This window comes from Pipistrellus kuhlii, unplaced genomic scaffold (genome assembly GCF_014108245.1).
Source record: "Pipistrellus kuhlii isolate mPipKuh1 unplaced genomic scaffold, mPipKuh1.p scaffold_m20_p_9, whole genome shotgun sequence".
Lineage (NCBI taxonomy): Eukaryota > Metazoa > Chordata > Mammalia > Chiroptera > Vespertilionidae > Pipistrellus > Pipistrellus kuhlii.
Window position 1 is genome coordinate 59,013,577 of NW_023425595.1, and position 23,489 is coordinate 59,037,065.

A 23,489-nucleotide genomic window follows, 5' to 3' on the forward strand; every position below is an offset into this window, starting at 1 on the left:
TCTGCAAGCAAATCCTCAGCTGCTTGTGCTGCTATTGATCTGAATTCATTCCCTCAAGGAGACGAGGAAGCAGAGTGCTGTCTCTGGCCAGAGGCCGCCCTGACCCCCGCTGACAGAAGAAATTTCAATGCCATCGATTTCAGCTAACCTCAGTCAAATTCAGTTACTTTTCCTAAACCTTAGGCTCCAGCTCTGTCACTTCCTGGAGTGTTTCCTTCTCCTCCGTCCGATGGTCCTGAGCTGCCTGCACGCAGACGCAGTCAGACCCCCACACTGACTGTGCCGGGAGGGGCGGTTTCCCAAGTGGGGCGCCCGGGGGGCCAGCAGCTCCCGCACAGAGAGGGGCCATGCCCTCCGCAGCACCCGGAGGAGCCCCCCACTCGCTGTGTGGGCTGGGTGGGGGGGTCATGTGGACTTCCTGTGAGGCTACACTGAGCCCCTCATATCCAAGCACCCAGAGCAGCCACCTCAATCTTCTATTTAATCTCTAGTGCTCCTGTGGGCTACTTTTTTGAACAAGTCAGCTTGAATCAGAGAACTTGGATAACACTGAATTTTGCGCACGTGTGTGTGTGTGTGTGTGTGTGTGTGTGTGTGTGTGCTTCTCAGGGGCACTCATCACGGGCTAATCCTCTGACTTTCTCCCCAGAGTTCTACTTGACCAGTGTTGGGTGGTGGTAGGAAAAGCGGACTCTCAAATCTTTCTTCTTTCACTTACACTGGGACTTTAGAATTTTAGAATAAAATATTTGGTGGCCTTTCATTTGTTTTGCTTCTGCTGTCCCTTGGGATGCTCATAACTTCACAGGCTGGACGTGAAGGGAGGAGGGTGCACAGATTTTAAAGGAAGCGGGGGTGGAGGGTGCAGCACATCCGAGCATAACCAATTCTCTACTCCCTCCCTCTCTTCACAATTCTTTTTTTTTTTATATATATATATTTTATTGATTTTTTTTTTTTTTTGCAGAGAGGAAGAGAGAGGGACAGAGAGTTAGAAACATACATGATAGAAAATCATCGAACAGCTGCCTCCTGCACACCCCCCATTGGAGATGTGCCCACAACCCAGGTACATGCCCCTGACCGGAATCAAACCTGGCACCTTTCAGTCCGCAGGCCAAGGCTCTATCCACTGAGCCAAACCGGTTTCAGCTCTTCACAATTCTTGCTCTGTCTGCTTTGGAGTGTCCTTTTCCTCCACCTCAATGCAGTCTCCCCAAGTCTCTCTCTCTACAGATGAAATATGGTAGCAATCATACTTGGGTAAAACCTACTGTTTGAATTTTAACCCTACTATTCTGACTTCGACCTTCACTTACTTGCTTTGTTCATCGCGCAATGGGCTTAGGGAGGATGTGTTCAAGTTCTGGGCACAGTTCATTTGGGCACAGTTCCTGAACTTTTGGGCTTAATCCAAGCCCTTTGATGGGGACACAGTACCATCCCCTGGGAAAGAAGGTTACCAACTCCAGCCAGAAAGGACATTATTTTAGCCTTATTTGAGGCCATCTGACTCCCAAAGGCAGTTGCAATAGTGCACTGCAAAGGATATCAGAAAGGGGAGACAATTGAAGCCAGAGGAAATAGAGTAGCAGACCAAACTGCTAAAGAAGATGCCCAAAAGCCAGTGGGGCCTTTACAAGTCTTAGTAACCCTGCCGGACCCCCACCTCTAGGAATTGGCTGAACAAAAGCAAGCCATCAAAGGACCAGATGGTTGGTGGACCCTACCAGATGACAGGCTGCTGGTCCCAGAGGCTCTAGGTTGGACGTTATTGCCCAGTGACACCGGGTTACCCACTTAGGTGTCATCGAGACTTCTGAACTTCTGTGAGGCAGATACTACCAAGCTTAAGTAAGATAATTAAAAGCCTAATTGCTAGAAGTACTATCTGTATATAGATAAATGCTGAGGTAGGAAGGTCTCCCTGGGAATTCAGGCCCCAGAAAAATTCCCCAGGAGAGCGTTGGGAGGTAAATTTCACAGAGATTAAGCCACCAGCATTGAGGTACAAGTACATACTAGTTTTTATAGACACCTTCTCAGGTTAGGTTGAAACATAGGACAGAAAATGCCTCTATAGTAATCAAAAAATTATTCCAGGAGATTATACCTAGATTCGGGCTGCCAGTAGTCATAGGATCAGATAACAGCCCAGCCTTTGTAGCAAGGTATCTCAAAATATAACTCAAGCCTTAGGACAGGCATGAGCAAGACTCTAAAAAGTTTAATTAAATTTGTCCTAGAAAGCGGTGAAAACTGGACCAACCTCCTGCCCTTCGCCCTCTTATGGGCCAGGTGTACCCCCTGCTGGGATAGGTTCCTCCCTTTTGAGATCATGTATGGTAGACTTTTCTCCATCCTTCCCATGGTTAGGGAGAAACTGAAAGCTGAAATTCATAACCATTCCCTTGCTCAAGTCCTTACAGGCTCTGCAGTTTATCCAGAGAGCCACACATAAGCTTGTTCCAGATGCACTGCCAGTGCCCACCGTGGACCCTGAATTCCCCTTCCAGCCCAGAGACTCTGTGTGGGTAAAGACGTTCACTGCCCAAGGACTCACCCCAACCTGAAAGGGACGCTACATTGTTGCCCTGAGCACGCCCACGGCTGCTGAAGTAGACGGCACCCAGACCTGACTACATCACTCCCAGCTCCTGCACAGAAAACAACCTGGATCCTGGCAACCAGCAGCCTCACCCGTGAGATCCCTAGCCTGGGCTCCACACAGGCCAGGAGACTTGATGCCTGCAGGAGGGGAATTGGACTTCAGTGAGGACAGTACTGATAGGAACTGTGGTACTAAGGGTTTTGGTAACTATAAGAATGTTCTTTTTGCTAGCCAGTGAGAAAGTCCGAGGTCTAAATGTACGAGCAAAAATTAGATCAACAAATAGACCAGGAGTTAAATAACCTAGATAAATCTATAGAAAAATTAGAAAAATCGTTCAGGTCCCTAGCAGAAATAGTTTTTGCAGAACAGAAGAGGCTTAAATCTGTTGTTCCTAAAGCAAGGGAGACTGCCCAGCTCTAGGACAAACCTGCTATATTTCTATACCAATCATTCCTGGGTCATAAGGGAAAGCCTAAGTCAGTTGAGAAAGAGGCTAGCTGACAGAGAGGAAGCTCGGAAGACTGCAGGAAACTGGTATGAGAAGTTGTACTCGTGGTCCCCTTGGCTCACCACCCTACTGACTGCCATAGCAGGCCCACTATTACTGTTACTTATAGGCTTAATCTTTGGGCCATGTCTCATAAAATGCTTGGTTAATTTTGTACAGGATAGAATACAGGCAGTGAAACTAATGGTCTTACATACTCAGTATTCTCCACTAGTAGATACTAGTAATGAATCTAAGGTTTAGATTCATTCCCAAAAGACCAGTAGGGAATGAAATATGGTAGCAATCATACTTGGGTAAAAACTACTGTTTGAATTTTAACCCTACTATTCTGACTTCGACCTTCACTTACTTGCTTTGTTCATCATGCAATGGGCTTAGGGAGGATGAGTTCAAGTTCTGGGCAAGGTTACAGGCAGAACTTTCTTTTTCATTAAATAGCCAGCCCTATGTACACTTAGTGGTTATCTCGATGCTGGCCTCGAAAACAATGCTGTTCTATCCAATTAAAAAAAAAAAAAAAAGTGCACCTGGCATGGTATTGAGATTGTGGGCATATCTGGTCTCTGGCCTGCAAGGTCAGACAGCTAAGTTTATCTTCATCATTCTTCAAACGGGCTAAAGCAAACTAGAAAGCAACATTTTATCAGGAAGAACAGCAGAAAATTCCAAACAACAGTTTGTTGTAGAATGGGGGTTTTCCTTCTCAGAACCTTTAAAAATAACTATCTGCCCCTAAAGCCTTGCAGTCGTGTAGGGTCCACCTGCGTGTGGTGCTCTTATGGCTGCCCTGGCCAGTTCAATAAATTCTTGTTTGATTTTTTAAATAAATTATCAGCCTCCGGCAGTCTTAATTTGAACCCAGGAATTGGAGACACAGCACGGAGACTCTTTTTTGGTGTAATCTCATCTACTTAATTCCTACAACAATTAGCTCTGTGTATAACTCCCAATTCTGTACTTCAATCCTGAATCTATTCTAACTTTTTTAAAAAAACTATTTTTATTGATTTCAGAGAGGAAGGGAGAGGGAGAGAGAGATAGAAACATCAATGACGAGAGGGAATCATTGATTGGCTGCCTCCTGCACGCCCCCTACTGGGAATGGAGCAAAAACAAACGAGTATGTAGCCCCTGACCCAAATCAGACCCTGGGACCCTTCAGTCTGCAGGCTGAGGCTCTGCCCACGGAGCCAAACCGATTAGGGCTATTGTAATTTTTTTTTGGCAATTGTAAATAAAGATCAGAATTAGGCCCTGGCCAGGTAGCTCAGTTGGTTAGAGCATCATCCCAATATGCCAAGGTGATGGACTTGATCCCCAATCAGGACACATACAAGAAGCAACCAATGAATGCATAAGTAAGTGGAACAACAAATGGATGTTTCTCTCTCTCTAAAAATCAATAAAAATAATTTTTAAAGTGTTCAGAATTTGTTTTTACTTATTTAGGAGTCTAAATTGTCTAAATGAAAGTAGTAACTACACTTAGCCTGCTGCTTGTGTTTATGCTGTAGCTCAGAAGAGCATTTGCTGTTCTTCCTCAGCTACCTCCAAGTCTGAGCTTCTAGAAGCTGCCCGTCCAACGCAAAGGCACTGTTTGCCAGTGGAGGAGCTTTGGATAGCAGATTGTCCAATTAAAGCTAACGCCTCTGCTTCCAGAGCAAGTCTCTCCTCAGACAAACTAGTGCAGAGGGTCAAAGCCTCTGCGTGGCAGCCAGGCCGCCCGGGTTCGAATGGCAGCTTGGTCAGTGACCTTGGACAAGTTATGTAACTTCTGTGTCTGAGTTCCCTCATCTATAAAGTGTGGATAATAATCATCTCTTTGGGGTTATTCTTTGGGGTTTTGTGAGGAATAAATGACTTAAACTTGTGAAAGAGCTGCCCAATTCTGAGAAATACATAAGTAGCTTATTATAACCAGTCATCTTTTGCTGTTTGATCCCCTAATCTGCTCATCAGCCTTGGCCTCTTACAACTGCTAATCTCTATATACAGGGTGGTGCAAAAGTAGGTTTTAAAGATGGGAGTATAAGAAACAGAGTTTATTCTTTTTTAAAAAAAAATATATATTTTTTATTGATTTTTTTACAGAGAGGAAGGGAGAGGGACAGAGAGCTAGAAACATCCATGAGAGAGAAACATCAACCAGCTGCCTCCTGCACAACCCCCACCAGGGATGTGCCTGCAACCAATGTACATGCCCTTGACCCGAATCGAACCTGGGACCTTTCAGTCCGCAGACCTTTCTATCCACTGAGCCAAACCGGTTTGGGCAAATTTATTCTTATATTGTTTATTAATGATGGCAGTATTTTCCAGAGGAACAACTGTACATCTACTTTTGCCCCATCATGAATTTGCCAGACCAGATGTTTAATTGTGTTATTTTGAACACACACACACACACACACCATGAGCACTGACACACATTGTGGTGATTTCCTTACAATAGCTGTTGAAGCGATAGGTATGAAAACGTTTGTGCTTGGAGTGGGGCCAGCCAGAGAGAAGGCATGAGCGGGACTTTCCCGGGGGGACGGCAGGACGCGCTGACCCGCTGAATACAGAGATGGAGCAGGTGCTCCAGGGTTTCTGGGGCCCAGGGGCCCGTGACCCACCATGGGTTCCTGGCTTCCCTCAGGAAAGAATTCAGACTAGAGCCATCACGGAATTTAAAGTGACCGTGAGTTTATTAGTGAAGCAGTGAGACAGAGAGTGGCTACTCCACAGGCAGAGCAGCCCCTCGCCAGAGGGATATAATCCCTTTTAAAATATATATATTTTTTATTGATTTCAGAGAGAAAGGGGGAGGGAGAGAAAAAATAGAAACATCAATGATGACAGGAGGGTCATTGATCGGCTGCCTTCCTCCCGTCCCACACAGGGGATGGAGCCCACAACCCTGACCAGAAATCAAACCGTGGCCTCCTGGTTCACAAGCCGACGCTCAATCAGCTGTGCTGAGAGACTTCTTTTATTGAGGCTCATCTAATTGGGGAAGGGGCGTTCAATGAGGGGAGTGGGAATATGCAGAACTTTCTGGGAAATGGTTAGAGACTTCTTAAAAAAGCTCCATCAGCTATGTAGTATTCTTTTTTTGGGGGGGGGGGATGGGGGAGGAGTATTGATATTTAATTTCATTTTAAAAAATAATTCTTTACTGTTGAAAGTATTACATATGTTCTCCCTCCCCCATGTACTATCCTTATACATGCTTCTATTTCTGATCATGGCGGTGCAGGGTGTGTGGTTTGGCGCGCTACTCTGTTACAATGAGTGTATAATGGGGCTAGGGGTTACCCAAGGTGAAATTAGTCACCATGTTGGATCAAGCTGGGTTCAGCTGGTTCTAAGCCATAAATCTATTGGGGGTCGGTCTTAGTATCTCCAGCATAGACCTTGGGAGGCAGGATAGTAAGAAGCTAGAAAAGTCCCTTGGCAAGTGGAATGAGGGAAACTGACACAATAATTAAGGCCAAACAAATTGAGGAGTTTACAGCCAGCTAGGGAACCACCAGGTCTTGTCTTCCCGAACCAAGGACACTTAGGAGTAAATGGTTTACACACTCCGGATCATGTCTTCCCTAACTGAGGACAGAGAAGCAAACGATTGATATATTCCAGATGGTGCCGGGCACATCTGCCTCAGTCCTGGCCCCTCTTCAATGGCATTCTTTTTTTTTCTTCTTCTTCTTTTTCCTTAATATATTTTATTTATTTTTTACAGAGAGGAAGAGAGAGGGATAGAGAATTAGAAACATCGATGAGAGAGAACCATCGATCAGCTGCCTCCTGCACTGGAGATGTGCCCGCAACCAAGGTACATACCCTTGACCGGAATCGAACCCGGGACTTTTCAGTCCGCAGGCCGACACTCTATCCACTGAGCTTAACTGGTTTTGGCTTGAATGGCATTCTTTATTATTATATTATTGCTACTAATGATTATTATTAGTTTAACTCTCACCTGAGGATATATCCCTTTTTTTTAAAAATTGATTTTAGAGAGAGAGGAAGGGAGGGAGAGAGAGAAACATAGATGCGAGAGAGAAGCATTGGTTGGTGGCCTCCTGCAGGTGCCCTGACCAGAAATCAAACCTGCAACCTTATGGTGTATGGGGTGACGCTCCAACCAAATGAACCACTGGCCAGGGCTTCAATGACATCCTTTAAGGATAAAACTGGCCCTGGCTGGTTTGGCTCAGTGGATAGAGCATCGGCCTTCAGGACTGAAGGGTTCCAGTCAAGGGCACATGCCTGGGTTGCAGGCTCAGTCCTCAGTAGGAGTACAGGAGGCAGCCGATATCAAAATTCTCTCTCATCATTGATGTTTCTCCCTCTCCCTTCCTTTCTGAAATCAATAAAAATATTTTTTAAACGAGAAAAGTGACTGAAGAAGACCCTGAACCTTCTACTCATTTCGATGAATGAATCAATCAAAGGACACACCTGGAAAACTAATGAATATTCTGTTACAGCCCTCCCCTGCGGCCTAACTTGGATTTCTGCCTGCAGAAGAGAGAGTAAAGCCTCAAGACACAAGACCCAGCTTGGGTTCTCTCTAGACGAGCATGCCCATGCCTTTTCTCAGGCATGCACTTCCTACTTCCTTTCTCCTCAACAATAAGAATCCCCGAGGAACTTGCACCCAGGGGAGCAGTGGGCAGTGGCAGTTCATCGTGAGCTAACCCCCGGAACCTGTCTCCAAGGCCCCCTTTTCTCTGATTTTCCAGCTACCAGCAGCCCCACTTCGGCTCCCTTTGGTCACTGTGACTTGTCCTTCTCAGTGAACTCATGCAGCCCCGTGTGACTCACTTCTTTCCTATAACATTTCCAGAGAGCCAACCCGCCTCCCCTCCTGCTGCTTCTTCCACCCGAAGCCCTTCCTTTGTCTCACTGTCCCCGGCTTTAGTAAACGTCCTCTCAAAACCACCTGGACTCTTGTGAAATCTTTTCTGCACAAAGCCAAGAACGCCCGTACTGCTGGCCAGCCTTAGGCAAACCTATTCTGGGCCAGTTTGCTTTTCTGATAACAGAGGGTTAGCGTGTCTCTGCTCCACAGTGTCTGGGGCACAGTTAGTCAGGTGAAAGGCGAGGAACTGGAAGAATCTGAGGGCCTTTCATCCATATGTCTGGCTGAGCCTGGCCTGGGAAGTCACATACCCTCACTTGTGCCATATTCCTCTGGTGGAGGCAGTCAATAGTCCCTGCCCAGATTCAAGAGGAGAGAACTGACCCCACCTCCGGTTGGAGGAGGGAGCATATCACCTCGAAAAAGGAGTGCAAGGGAAAAACAAAGAAGAGCTTGTGGGATGAGTTGATGATAAGTGTGGCCATTTTGAAAAACACAATCTCCCATAGCTGCCAACAAAGTGTAAAAACAAGTTAAGCAAAATGTAAATGGGGGGTGGGAAGGTAGAGGGGGGTGGGAAGGTGGAGGGGGGTAGGATTTTACTTTAGGAAAAGCCTGGGTGTGGCTTGGAGTAAGTTGAGTGGAAGTGCTCCTTTTGTATGTGTCCACTCCGTTTATCTGGTATATGACCATCAATGTGAAGGAAAATAATCTTACAAAGTAACAAAGCAATTCTCACAAAGATCTGCTGTCTCCAGCCAGGATCCAGTGCTAAGTAATGGGTTTTTACCATGTGAGAACGAGCAGAGTTAACCTGGGGAAAGGTACAAGAAAGCAGTGCAATGTCATTGTGGCAGACCCAAGGTTTGCATGCCCGAGGCTTCAAAAGAAAGGCCAGTGTTCAAGGTCAGTGGAGCAAGGGAACATTTATTGATAGACAATGCCCAGCTCAAATCCATCTTAAGGACAGTCTGGAATCCAGGCACCTTTTTCTAATCCTCACCCGAGGATATTTTTCCATTGATTTTTAGAGAGAGTGGAAGAGAGAGGGAATGACAGAGAGAGATATCTATGTCAGAGAAACACATCCATTAGTTGCCTTGTGCACGAGCCCAACCAGGACCCCCAACTAGGGCCAGGGAGGAGCCTGCAACCAAGGTACGTGTCCTTGATCAGAACTGTACCTGGGACCCTTTTGTCTGCAGGCTGACGCTCTATCCACTGAGCCAAACAGGGTAGAGCAGACTTGTTTTATTGTTAAGGGAAGGAAGTAAGGGTGAGGCAAAGGATGGTTGCTGGCTTTAGATAGGTAGGCTTCCAGAGGTATCCTAGGAAGAATGGGAAATATCTCAATCCTTCCTCCCCCAACCCCCAGTCCCCGTTGGTTCTTGATCCATTGACCCCCGCTGATCTGAGTCTGTTAATGGGACAACCCCCACCCTCCATCCCCCCTGTTGGGCTCAGGCTGCCTGTCACTGTGTCCAGTAACGGAGGCCAGGTCGAATTATATAAGGTGTTTACCGTATTGAGAAGGCTAGCCAACCAAGAAGACAGGGTGCAAATCCTGTCTTACAGCAAGGTGCAGGGGACTGGATTATAAAGGGGAGGGAAGGAGCTCGGGTGAGGCTGGAATGGAATGCAGCTATGACAGTCCTTGAGATCCACAGATGTCAGCTATCATCTTTAGTCATCAGGTGATGAGATGATGTTGATGAGATGATGTTTTGACTCCTGGTGGGTGGGTCTGACCCTGCTTATCGGTTCTGGATTCACACCTGAGTTACCTCATTAATCACTTCTCACAGGCCTTGAAAAGGAAACTTCATGAAAAACTTAGTCCCCTACTTATATATAAGAAACTTAGTCCCCTATTCACATAAGTATGTGTTCTAAGATTTAAAATAGTATGTTTACTTTTCAGATTAATTCAGATGCTCTATCAGGTTATAGGTTCCCCCTATCAAGTCCAGTTATGGAATTCCTGTGAATCTTTGAAAAAGGGTTGCTACTTTGTGCAGGCCACCAGAGAGAGCAAGCACGTCATTCTGTTACATCTGATATTAGACCACTCCAGCTGCCCCGCCCACTCTCTGTGCAGTCATGGACAAAAAAGTTAATTACTTCGTACTTTACTGTGGGGGTTCAGAGATAGTCACCCCAAGATGTGCCTCTGTGGTATGGGGATTGTTTTGAGCTAATGGAAGCTTTAGCTGAGGGCTCAGGAGAAACTCCTGGCCTCCCCTGACTACCTGGGAGAACTTGAATGCGGGCCTCTGGGAGAGCATCAGAGACGACCTCTTCCGACACATCTGTAGGGCAGAACGAACTCTTGTTTCCTAAACACCTGCTCTTCTTATGAAGTTGTAATACCTCTTTGAAGCCCCCGAAGCTCCTTACCTCATCACTCGCTCAGGATATCTTACATACACACCCATGCTCCCTTTCTGTCTTGAACTTCTCTTGCATGTGGGGGGGTCTCTTTCATGTATTCGGAGTTCCCATATGAATGTCTTAGCTTTTATTATTTTCTCTTGTTAAATGGTTTCAATGTTTGTTTGATTACTGGAACAGCCAGGAGAACTTCCAGGACAGAGGAAAATTTCTTCCTCCCCCACATGATCTCATCAGTGAAGGGGTCGTAGATGATAGCATCTAATTCATGGAGTTTTTGTGAATATTAATCATGAATTGTTCAGTAGAGTTAGCTGCTGATATGTATTCTATTTCTCATTTTCCTCCTGAGGAAAACCAATTGCAAAATTACCTCATCACAAACTAAAAGCTAATTGGGTCGCCTAAGAATGTTTTTCACGACTTTCTCTTGTACTTTGCAGGTATAAGTGAGAGAACGGGCTCAGTGAAAGGAGAAGGCCCAGTTATACTTAACACCAGTGACTCTGGAAGGTCAAAGTGAGATATCCCATCCCTGGCCGCTAGTTCAGTTGGATTTAATGTGGTCAGGATTAGATAGGCCAAGGTTGCAGGTTCCGTTCTGGGCCAGGGCACCTACAAGGAAACCAATGCATGCATCAATGAGTACAACAACAAGTGATGTTTCTCTCTCTCTCTCTCTCTACCTTCCACTCTCTCTGAAACAAATAAAAATTTCTTAAAAAGTTGTGTGTTAGAACCTAACAGCGTGGTAAGTGTGCGCCTGGGTTCCCAGCTGGCACCGCCAGCTCCTTGGAGCTTGCAAATTCTTGCCAGCCAGGGCGGTGGGCGGGGCTAAGGGCCTGGGGGCCAGGCGGCCCCGCCCCCTCTGGCTGCCGGCCAATCGCCGCGGGCCCCTCGGGCGGAGGCTGCCATTGGTGGAGGGCCGGTCCGGCGCCGGGCCAGCGGCGGGAGGCGGCGGGGCACCGGCAGCCCTCCCGCCCGTGCCCTTGACGTCTCCGCTCCGCTCCGCTCCGCTCCGCTCGCTCGGCGACCATGGCGGTGCTGGCGGCCCTTCTGCGCGGCGGCGCCCGCGGCCCCCTGCTGCGGAGGCAGATGCAGGTGAGAGCGGCCGGGCCCCGGCGGGTGCAGCCCGCGGCCCCGGGGGACGGAGCGGGGCCTGGAGGCCCGGGGCCCGGGGCCCCGCCTGGTCCGGAAGCCCCGGTGCCGGCGGCGCGCGCGGCCCGGTTCTGGCCCAGATTGGCGCGTTTCCGCTCCCGGGTTTCTCCGGAGTCGTGAGGATTGCTCAACGGGGTGTGGAAGGGGCCACGGAGCTTGGCAGGCGCACATATGGGCTTGGCCCGGCCTTGCCTGACAGTATCCAAGGTCCATAAAACTATTTCCCAGCTTGAAAAAAGAAAAAAGAAAAGAAAAGAAAAAAAGTCTGTGTTATTGTCAAGAGGTTTTATTTTCATGCAGTAGGTGATCACTGGGCTGACAAGGTGCGAGGAGCTAGGTGATAATGCAGAGGTGCACCTGCTCCGGTAAATACAGAGATTCCGCCTTTCCAGGGAAATAGCAGGCGCTCCTAGTTCGCAGACTGAGTCACACAGGTGCCCTCGATCGGCTCAGGGGTTGGTTCCAGGACCCCCGGCTCAGCCCCTTGTAGAAAACGGCTAAGCATTTCCAAATAGTGCAACCCTCCCCATGTGCTTTGTCATCCCCAGCCTACTTACCATCCCCAATACAATGTACACAGTTGTTCTGTGTACATAACAATGTACACAGTTGTTATAGTGGATTGCCTGTACATGTTTAATATACCGTATTTTTCGGACCATAAGACACACTTTTTTTCCCCCAGAAGTGGGGGGAAAAAGTCCCTGCGTCTTATGGTCCAAATATAGCCTACACATATACTTTTAAAAAAAAAGTATTTTTACTTGCCCAGCTCTGTGTGGTCTCTGTGTGCTTGCCCGGCTCTAAAATGGTTCTAAAATAGGGGTGTCGAACTCAATCAGAGAAGGGGCCAAAATCTAAAATCCAGCCTAAATCGCGGGCCGAATGGTTTACTGAACAGTCATAAACTGTCATTGTGATGGAAACGCAGCGGAGTGCAGTGATGACAGCGCGGTGCGGGCCACATTGCAAGGCCTGGCGGGACGGATTTGGCCCGCGGGCCTTGTGTTTGACACATGTGCGTTTACAGGGTTGATTACATGTGTTTATGACTGTGATGTTGGGTTTTAATGCACATAAAATATTTTAGGACACTATTTGTTTCAGAATCTTTTTTTCTTCATTTCCCTTCTCTAAAAACTGGTGCGTCTTATGGTCCGAAAAATACGGTAGATGCAGCCGCCAACCATTTATAACTAAGAAGAGCCCGTCAGCAACAGTGTAACAGTTTGCCAAATGCTTTCGCTTTGAGGCTGGTTGCATCCCTAGATGCAGAACCCCTGGATGTGGAAGGCGGGCTGTGCTGGACAATCAAGCTTCCGCACTGATGGTGTCCGGACACATGTCTCTCCTCGGGCTGTTCAGGGAACACAGGAGCGACAGCCCTTAAAGAAAGCATCCCGCCGAAACCGGTCTGGCTTAGTGGGTAGAGCGTCAGCCTACGGACTGAAAGGCCCCGGGTTCGATTCTGGTCAAGGGCATGTACTGTACCTTGGTTGTGGGCACATCCCCAGCAGGGGCTGTGCAAGAGGCAGCTGATCGATGATTCTCTCTCATGGATGTTTCTAGCTCTCTATCCCTCACTCTTCCTCTCTGTAAAAAAAAATCAATAAAATATATTAAAGAAAAGAAAAAGAAAGCATCCCTTTCCCCATGTATCAGCGAGGGAGTGCTCCCTGCAGGGTCAGAGGCTGGCGAACCCCGAACCCCGGGAGCAGGGGAGAGCCCGAGACGGTGGAGAGCCGCGGGGTGTGGTTGGTGCAGCGGGAGTTCTCCCCTTGGGTTGGGGGGATAATACTCTGAAATCCAATTGTGTTGGGAGAGTTTGGATTTGACCGTTGATATTTATGTTTTTTGTCACAATCAGTGGGGACCGTTGATATTTATGTTTCTTGTCACAGTCAGAGCTCAGGGGAGACTGAGTTGGGGAGAAAACGACTGTTTCAGGTGTCAGGTAACTGGGACGGGTGTGCTGGCAATAGGTGAGCATTGTGCAAGGGACTGTGAAAAAATACATGTAGAACCTGACAAATACGGAGGGAGGGCGCGGAGCCAGGGGAAGAGGAAGAATCTAAAATTAATCCCAGGTGACTGGGCTAACTGAAAAGTCAGGAGGAGTAGGTTTCCAGGAAAGATGAGTTTTTCTGCTTTCTCCTTTTGTTTCTTTTTGGAAAGATTCGTGTGTTTTTTAAATATATTTTATTGACTTTCCACAGAGAGGAAGGGATAAGGACAGAGAGTCAGAAACATAAAGGAGAGAGAAACATTGATCAGCTGCTTCCTACACAGCTCCCACTGCGGATATGCCCACAACCCAGGTGGTATGGCCTTAACGGGAATCGAACCTGGGACCCTTCAGTCCTCAGGCCAACACTGCGTCCACTGAGCCAAACCAAGTAGGGGTGGGAAGATGAGTTTTTAATCATTGTATTTGTTAGTTTCATGGAATGACTTGGGAAATCACAAAACATGGAATTAGGTTAACCTAGGTTTCAACCAGTGTTGAGCAGGTGAATTAGGTAGGTTCTCTATGAAGAAAAAAAAAAAAAAAAGCAAAAGCAGACCTTTTTATAGTTAAAGAGTTTACAGTTAAACACAAATGTTGGTGATGAGAAAAATGAAGCCGTAGGTTGTATAGGATGCGACTTACTGTGTTCATTTTATTGAACTCGAGGAATTAGCTGTAGAGACAAACCTCGGAGATATTGCAGGTTTGGTTTCAGACCACCAGAGTGAGTAGTAATCTTTTTGCTGATGAAGGGTCTTGCCTACGATTTGTATTAAACACACACACACACACACACACACACACTCACACCCCATGAGGCACAGTAAAGAAGGCATGGCCTTTTTGGTTACTTGAATTAAGTGCTCATTTACTAACCATGGCGATATGTTTGCTTTAACAGGAATTTCAATATTCGGTCTCATTCTGTGAATGGCCCTTGGCCTGCCTATACTTTCAGTCTCCTTACCTGTAAAATAAGAATAATAGTACCTACTGGCTGCTTCTAATTCTAAAACAGCAATTTTCAGCATTTGTGCTGCAAGAATTTTAAAACATGCAATACATGACTATTTAATCAGGGGTACTGACCTCTTTTCCCTTAGATTGTAAAAAAAAAAAAAAATGATAACAGCTGACACAACAATAGCTATCTGGTGTGAATGTATCAAAATTATATAAATTGTTTTGTCATATCCGCAAAAACTATATTTTTTTGGTGTGTGGCAGAATTTTAGTAATTCGTTTATGTGTGCCATGAGATGAGAAGGGTTGAAAAATCACTGCTCTTTTTTTAAAATATATATATGTTTTTTGATTGATTTCACAGAGGGATAAAGAGAGAAACCTCACCGATGAGAGAGACTCATTGATCAGCTGCCACCTGCACGCCCCACACTGGGGATTAAGCCTTCAATCCCAGCATCTGCCCTGACTGGGAATCGAACTGTGACCTCCTGAATTCATAGGTCGACACTCTGAGCCACGCCAGCCCGGCCGAAAATCACAGCTTTAAGACATATTTCAGATCTCTGTTTGTATGCAACCCTTCTGTGACTAGCCACATAATATCTTGCTGGGGCACCTCCTTTTTCTACACTGTGGTCACTCTGAGCACAGTCAGTTCTCTACACCGTGGTCAGGGTGACCGTTCTATGTCAGGAGAGCCGGCGGTGGCTTCTCGTTGCCCAGACCAGAAGACAGACTCCTCCTCATGGCCTGCTGGGTTCCCGCTCACAGATATAAAATATATTAAAAAAATTTTATATCCTCACGGCTCGGCTCTGGCTGTGCGTTCCTGAGGATGTGGCTCTTGCCACACGACTCTGCTGTCTACACTGGGCACGTGCCAGGCTTGCTCCTAACCCAAGGCCTTTGTCCTAGTCCTCCCCTGTGCCTCCACCACTCCGTCCTAGGTCTTCCCAAGGCTGACACTTTCATAGTTATTTCTCAGCTCCAGAGAGCTCTGTCTTCACCCTCCCATGTAAACTAGGCCTTCGTCATCCCACTTTGTGGCTTCATAATGTATTTACCCTGCCTGAAGCGATTTTGAGCTGCTAGTAAGCATCAGTCTTTGTTCAAATATTTGTACAGCATCTCCTGCCATCCCTGGGATTGAAAACAAAATCAATCTCTTCTTGGAACTCACAGTCCCGTGGGGGCCTCTGGGGGTTACAGAATTATGTCTTCCTGGGAAAATGAGGGTGTGCACGGGGCACTGTGGCAGCTGGCATGGGAGTTTCTGTCTCCGTCTAGCATGGTCAGGTGAGGCCTGCGACTGGGTGGTACAGCTGAGCTGTCCTTGGAAGATGAGGGTGCTATGAGTTTGTCATTCCTTCCTGAGGGATGGAATGAGCTAAGTGGGCCCAGGGCCAGCGCTGTAGCAGTGAAGGTCAGACAGCTGTGCTCACAGGAAGCCTGCTGTTAGGTTGAGAGAGAGAGACTAAAGATGTGAACCCCATGTTTACACAGTGTGAGAGGCGCTTTGAAGAAGGTAAACATGTGGAAATAAGGGAGGGCAACTCTAACCAGGGCAGCCAGGGAGAACCACTCTGGGGATGTGTCTTTGGCGCTGAGGCCTAAAGAGTGAAAATGAACCAGCGGTGAAGCTCACGGGAAAGACTCACGGGCAGAGGCACAGGCAGAGGCCTGGAGGTGGGAATGGTTCAGAGCCAGGCAGAGGCCGGTGCGCCTGGCATACAGCAGGAGCGACGTGAGTTTGGAAAGAAAATCAGGAGCCAGATCATACTGGTTCTTGTAAGATAAGGGGAAGAGTTTGGGCACTATTCCAAGGGCCACGGAAAGCCATCATAGGATTTTAAGTAGGGGAGTAATGTGGCTCAATTTACATTTTTAAAAACTGGATGAACTGGAAGGGAAGTTGGGAGGTTAGGAAACTAGGTAGAAGGTTATTATAGTAACAAGTACATGACGGTAGTGGGATGAAGCAGAGTGGAAGAACTGAGGTATATTTTGGACACAGTATGAACAGTACCTGTGATAGAGTATCTGGGTTTTAAGGAAAGATGAAAGGCGAGTCCTAAGATTTTGGCTTGAACACCTAGATTAATTGTGACGCAATGTTGTGAGGTGGGAGATACTGGGGAAAAAACGAATTTCCTAGGCATGGAGGTTGAGAGCCATGAATTGGTCATTAAATTGAAGCTAACCAGGCCCAGCTGGTGGACTGAGCCACAAGCACCAAGAGGTCTGGTTCAGTTCAGGGTCAGGGCACATGCCTGGGTTTCGGGTGCTGTCCCTAGCAGGGAGTGTGCAGGAGGCAGCTGATCAATGTTTCTCTCTCTCTCTTCCTCTTTCCAAGAAAAAAACAACATCCAAAAAAAAAAACAAAAAAAAAAACATTTACAAAATTGAAGCTGTCAGGTCAGCAGTTGGATCCATGAATGTGGAGGTCACTTCAGAGGGAAGGCTGGAAATAGAAATTTGGAAGTCATCAGGACGCTAATGCTGTTTAAAGCCACGGGACTGGATATGGTTAAGGAGACAGTGAAGCTGTAAAATTAAAAGGGGCCTAGAACAGAGCCCTGGGACATTCTGGCACTTAGAAGTTGGGAGAGGGAGAAGGAGACAGGAAATTAGGGAGGTCTGAGGGAAACTCAAGACTGAGTTAAGATAGAAGCTGAGGAAAGGGAGGGTTTGCATAGTGGATTACATGTATCACCTCATGTCACTCTCAGAACAACCCATTTGAAAAAAGCAAGGTAAGCCCTGCCTCTCAACTACTGTGTGTTAGGGTTTGGGCCTGTGACTTGGGCTAAGAAGGAATTCACAACTGAGAGAAGAGATAGATTCACAGAGTTTATTTTACTTTCCTGAAGGGAAAGGGCCTGTGCACACTAATGGATATAAAGGCGAAGAAATAAACAGTGGCCTGCTCCTTTACCGGCCGCTATTGCCAGGTGACAAGGAAGGGAGGAGGATTTGGGGGCTGGAGTTGAGCGATGTCTGGGGGTTGTCTTTGAAAAGTTGGTTTTTAGTGCAGGCAGATGTCCTAGAGAGGTGTCGTTAGCAGGGTCTTCACAAGCCTGAAAAACATTCTTAGAGCGGATGTTCAAAAAGGGACCAGCTTGGGTTTGAAAGGAGGGAGTTTCTAACTAGAAACTTTCTGGCCCCACTCTCTGTGGGGCCGTGAAAACCGAAGGGAGGAGGAGTCTGTAAGATGTAGCCTTGAAAGTAGCTTCCCTTGTCTTGCAGTTGGAACAGAGGGGCTGTTTGAGTCAGGAGTGAGCAACCTTGTAGTTTAACTACCAGGTGCTTTTTCATATATTGTGGAAAAGAAAAGGAAAAGCCTGCTTTCCCCCTCCTAGCACTGAGCATGATTCCCAAAGAAGAAAAGCGAATCCGATGTTGCCAAGAGGGGATGATAGTGTTTATTGGGTTTTGCTCAGAGCCAATAATAGTATAGCTGACAGCCAGACTGGAGGAGGTTGCACAGAGAACAGGAGGCAAGGACAAGGAAACAGAACCTGTTGGAGAACTTACATTGTACAAGGGAGCTGAGGAGGAAGTGAGTTTGGTGAGAATGTGGCCTCAGGAAATTTGTTCTGTAGGTGGGAGGACCAGAGCCTGTTGTTTGCTTATGGTAGGAACAGGAGTAAAGGGGAGGGGGGTGATGTAGGGGAGAGGAAAGGGATCATGGAAGATGTGGCTTTTTATTTTATTTTATGTTAATTGTATTCCATTTTGTTTTAAATATATATTTTTATTGATTTTTAGTGAGGAAGGGAGAAGAAGAGAGAGATAGAAACATCAGTGATGAGAGAGAATCATTGATCAGCCACCTCAACCATGATCTCCTGGGTCATAGGTTGATGCTCAACCACTGAGCTGACCGGGCAGATGGGGCATCTTTGAAAAGGCAACTGGAGTTGGGATCCAGAGCAAAGCGGAGAGACCAGGCAACTTGCAATTAAACGGAACCAGAAACATGAAAGAAGAGTCAAAGTTGCTTAAAAGGCCCTTTGATTGCAAGGAACAACATCCCATTCCAAACTAAGTAGAAAGGGGCATATTTGAAGATATACAAAGGCAAGCTCTGGACATCCCAGGATAGAAAATGAAGTGCAGCTGGCCTTGCTGAAAACCTAACTAGATCACTGAGCAGAGGATCTTCCTCGACAATTGGTGTGAGCCATGGCCATTTTCCTCCTTTCCTCTGTGTAGGCTTTCCTCCTTCGCTTCTCTGCTTACTCATGACTTTTCTCTTTGCTGTAACCTCTGCTTTTACATGGCATTGGCTTGCTATGGTGCTGAGTAGCGCCAGCCCTTTGTGATCCTTTCAGTTCAAGTGCCATCATCCGGTAGTTGACCCTCAGGGTGCCAGCGTGGGCCAAAGGGCCTTCCATTCTCGGTCCCGTTTGCGCTGACTAGTGGGAGGATAAGGGAGGCACATTGTATGTGCCTAAGGCTTTCCCTTACAGACCCTATGATGTGGAGAGCAATGACTGGCATGTTTACTACAAGTAGGAACTTGTAATTCAAAATTGGATCACAGGTAATATGTTAGAATCCTTCATAAGTCGGTTAAGTAAGCAGCAGCCCAAGTTAAGACTTGTTAAGGGTACACGTGTTGTTGCACAGCTGATACTGAGGAGCACATGCACTAAGCAGGTGCACTTGGGACTTGCCTACTGAGTACAGATGGGTGCTGGCCTGGGCCCGCACGTACACACTCACGTGGGTGGCCGTAAGAAGCTCAGGAGAGTGAAAACACAAACCTTGCTAATCTAATGACATGGCTTTCAGGGGTGCAAATCTAACCTGATGTGGTTTCCTTCGTAGGTCACTTCCTTCTTTCCCCTGGATGCTTTGAGAACTTTTTCATTAATTTTTTTATAGTTTTAATAGAGTGTGCCTTGGAGAGCCCAGCCAGCATGGCTCAGTGCTTGAGCATTGATCCAGGAACCAGGAGATTATGGTTTGATTCCCGGTCAGGGCACATGCTCGTGTGGGCTCAATCCCAGTGTTGGACGTGCAGGAGGCAGCTGATCAATGATTCTCTGTCATCATTGATGTTCTATCTCTCCCGCCCTCTCTGAAATCAATAAAAATATACTAAAACACACACACACACACACACACACACACACACAAAACAAAACAAAGAAAACAATGTGCCTTGGAGAGGGCCTCTTTGGATTAAGGGCCTCTTAAGGATTAAGGTGTTCTGTTTGCTTCTTGGATTCAAGGATCTAGTGTTTTCCATAGGGTTGGGAAATTCTCATCTACTGTTTGTTTGAAGAGGCTCTCTCTTCTCCCTCTCTTCTGGTGTGCCTGTTATTCTAAAACTAGAGGCCTGGTGCATGAAAATTAATGCCCTGGGGGTGCGGGTGGAGGGGTCCCTCAGCCTGGCCTGTGCGCTGGCATTCTGGGACCCCTCGGGGGATTTCCACCTGCTGGCTTAGGCCAGCTCCCCGAGGGAGGGATAGAGCCTGAGCTGGCAGTCAGACATCCCCCTGGCAGTCTGGGAACCCTCAGGGAATGTCCACCTGCCAGCTTAGGCCTGCAGTTGGATATCTTTAGTGCTGCTGAGGAGGTGGGAGAGGCTCCCACTTGTGGCTGAAAGGAGCAGCTCCTGCTTTGAGGGGGCAGCTCCTGCTTTGAGCATCTTCCTCCTGGTGGTCAGTGCACCTCATAGCAACTGGTAATTCCCTGATGTTCCGCTGTTAGGACCAATTTGTATATTACCCTTTTATTATATAGGATTGCATTTTCTGGTGAAGTCAGGTCCCATAGAGCTCTTTCCTTTTTTCTCTTTCCCTCCCTCCCTTCCTCTCTCTCTTCCTCCCTCCCTCCCTCTCTCCCTCCTTCTCTCTCTCTCTTTTATTTCTTGCTTAGGTCTCTCCCTTCGTCCCTCTGTGTCATTTCTAGATTCCTGTTTTTGATGTCACTAATTCTTTCCTCCCTCTGGTCAGCTATTGACTATGCTCACTATTCAATACTTTACTCTTAATCTCCTTGTGGCTGTCTTTTCTTGTAACCATTATTTGTCAAATATACTTGTTTTTATCTGTGCTTTTGTTTATTATTTGCAGTGAGGACAAAGCCTGTTTAATCTCTGAAAAGCTAAATTCTTGGGTCAGTTTAAAGTTTTTAGATGTCTCTAGACTTATTAGCTGGTGAGTTATGTTTGGACATAACTATCAACAAGATTATGTTCTAAATATAAGTTGTCATGTTTGAATAGTTATGCTTTCTGACCTCAGAGGACAGAAAAATCTCCTTTGTTCTTTGTCCTGTAGATTGTCCAATTTCAGATGAATTAGGCCTCTGAACTGTGACCTGCGTTTTTTTTTTTTAAATCAATCTTTATTGTTCATATTATTACAAAGGTTCCTCATTTCTTCCCTCCTCCACCAGGTTCCCACCCCACCTTCTGCCCTTTCCCCACCTCCCATTGTCCTCATCCATAGGTGCACAGTTTATGTTCAGTCTCTTCCTGCATCCACCACTCTCCCCGCCCCCCAGAATTGTCAGTCCACTTCTCTCCCGTATCTCTGATTCTATTATAATCAACAGTTAATATTGTTCATCAGGTTTTTTAATTTCCTTGTTGTTTTTTTTTAATTAATAAACTTTTATATTTTTAAGAATAAATTTTAAAATCTAATAATTTTAAACCTTGTTTTTTCTGCCCTGGGAACTGAGAAGCAAACTTGTTTACATGTAAACTTGCCCTTAGGCTATCAAAAGGCGTAGCCATTCAAATGTAAATAGACACATTGTTTAAAGATAGCTGCTGGCTGGAATTGGATTACCTGTTTGGGTGGGAATGGCTTGTCCTCCCCTTTCTCCATTGAAATTTTAGTATATGTGCTGCCGAAGCGAGCACTCTCCATTGAAATTAAGGTGTGAGCTTTAAAACCTCTTTTTGGCAAGAGACCTTAAACTTTCAGAACTTTAAATTTTTCAGGTAGTGAATCAATTACTTAGTATTTTCTCAAATCAATAATACCTCCACATGCCCAAGGATACACTTCACACAAAAGACACTTCCAAATAGATCAACCAACCTCATCCAGACCCCACATATGGCACTCACAGATCAATACCCCAGCACTACAACAACTCAACACATCCAGATCTAAGCCTTCATCACTTGATTCGGCAGACCCTCAAGATCCCCCAAAAGTTTCCATCCATGTCTGAGAGGCAGCCCAGGAAAATGGGCAGGCGAGGAGCGAACTGTTCCGGGCCTGGCCTCTGTTGCTCTGGTCCACTCCACAACCAGCTGCTCCGGGTCTGGCCGCTGCTGCTCTGGGCCTGGATGCTGCTGCTCTGGGCCCGGCCGCTTCGGGCCCGACCGCTCCGGGCCTGGCTGCTCCCGGCCTGGCTGCTGCTGCTCCAAGCCTGGCTGCTCCTGACCTGGCTGCTCTAGGCCCGGCTGCTTCGGGCCTGGCTGCTCCTGACCTGGTTGCTCTGGGCCCGACCGCTCCGGGCCTGGCTGTTGCTGCTCTGGGCCCGGCTGCCACTGGCCTGGGCCTGGCAACTCTGGGCCTTGCCGCCACTGCTCCAACATTCTGTCCTTTTTTTTTTTTTTTTTTTTTTAAACGCATTTATGTTGCAATGTTGGCTGCTGAGTTGAGTTCTGTCTTAATCTTTGATTTTTCAAGATCTTTTTATTCTTTCTTAAGTAATTTTACTATCTTTTGCTATAACTTGATTTCTTCACATTGAAAACTTCTTCGGTTTCTTCCTCCTCATCCTGGAAGCTCAGCAGGCTGGCCTGCGCCACCCCTTTGTTCTCCGCGGCTTTCTTCGCGGCTTCAGCCTGTTGCCGAGGTCGGCGCCGCCCAGGAAGCAGCCCCGGGGGCCAGAGGCACCTCCCCCCCAGGGGCCCTGTCGCCTGGCTCCTTGCTGGTGCCCAGCTTGCTGGTGCACAGCAGCAGCTTCGGTTCCTCATCGCGTTTTCCCCTGACTGGGGCTTTTGTCTCATTCCCGATAGGGCAGTCTAGCATCAGAGTCAACAGACCGTCCTCTGTGCGCAATGTGCACGACTCCGGGGGCTCTGCTTTTCGCCGCTCCCCTGGGGTTCCGCCTCTCAGCCCCGTCTCCCTCTGTTTGAGGCTGGGTCCCCAGGGTCTGGCCTAAAACGGGGGTTCAGAGCAGTTGGAACTGGGGCTCAGCACAGCCGGAGCTTTTGTTTCCTTCCCGCTAGGGCAATCTAGCATCAGAGTCAACATTCCGTCCTCTGCAGGCAATGTGCACGACTCCGGGGTCTCTGCTTTTCGCCGCTCCCCTGGGGTTCCGCCTTACAGCTCCGTCTCCCTCTGTTTGAGCCTGGGTCCCCAGGATCTGGCCTAGAAGTGGGATTCAGAGCAGTCGGTTCTGGGGTTCAGCCCAGTCCGGGGCTTTTATTTCCTTCCTCCTAGGGAACGCCAGCAAGGAACTCAGCCTTCTCCTCCTCTCCGGCTCCGTCCTCTCCGCGCGCAGCATGTCTCCGTACCTTAGGCTTTTACAGCTCCTCTGATTTTCTTCCTGGTTTTCTCTTTCCTTCTTGTTGTAAAATTTCCAGTCAGTCGACTTCCTGTAGCTCTGGTTAGTTGTATTTTATTGAAATGGTTGTGTGCGGCTGCGGTTAGGTGTTTACCTGTGCAGCCATCTTGGATCCTCCTCTGTGACCTGCATTTTTAGAATTTGTTCTTACTGGCATTTGCTCTTAAGAACAGTGTGGGAAAAACTGAGATGTAGGGACAAGCAGTTATTCTTTTCTTTCTTTCTTTTTTTTATATATATATTTATTGATTTTGTACAGAGAGGAAGGGAGAGAGATAGAGAGTTAGAAACATCGATGAGAGAGAGTCATCGATCAGCTGCCCCTTGCACACCCCCCACTGGGGATGTGCCTGCAACCAAGGCACATGCCCTTGACCGGAATCGAACCCGGGACCTCTCAGTCCCCAAGCCGACGCTCTGTCCATTGAGCCAAACCGGTTTC

At 47.2% G+C, this 23,489-nt stretch overlaps 1 protein-coding gene across 2 annotated transcripts in view; it reads left to right on the forward strand.

Moving 5' to 3' along the window:
• Nucleotides 1-11,296: 11,296 nt before the first annotated feature.
• Nucleotides 11,297-23,489, forward strand: part of ACAT1 (acetyl-CoA acetyltransferase 1) — a 28,947-nt gene continuing 16,754 nt past the window's right edge. Inside the window, exon 1 of one of the 2 annotated variants that reach the window (XM_036427209.2) lies at nucleotides 11,297-11,469. In XM_036427209.2, coding sequence (XP_036283102.1) covers nucleotides 11,404-11,469 — 66 coding nt within the window. In that variant the 5' untranslated portion in view covers nucleotides 11,297-11,403. The remainder of the gene's footprint in view (nucleotides 11,470-23,489) is intronic. The other variant, XM_036427208.2, reaches the window with a different exon arrangement.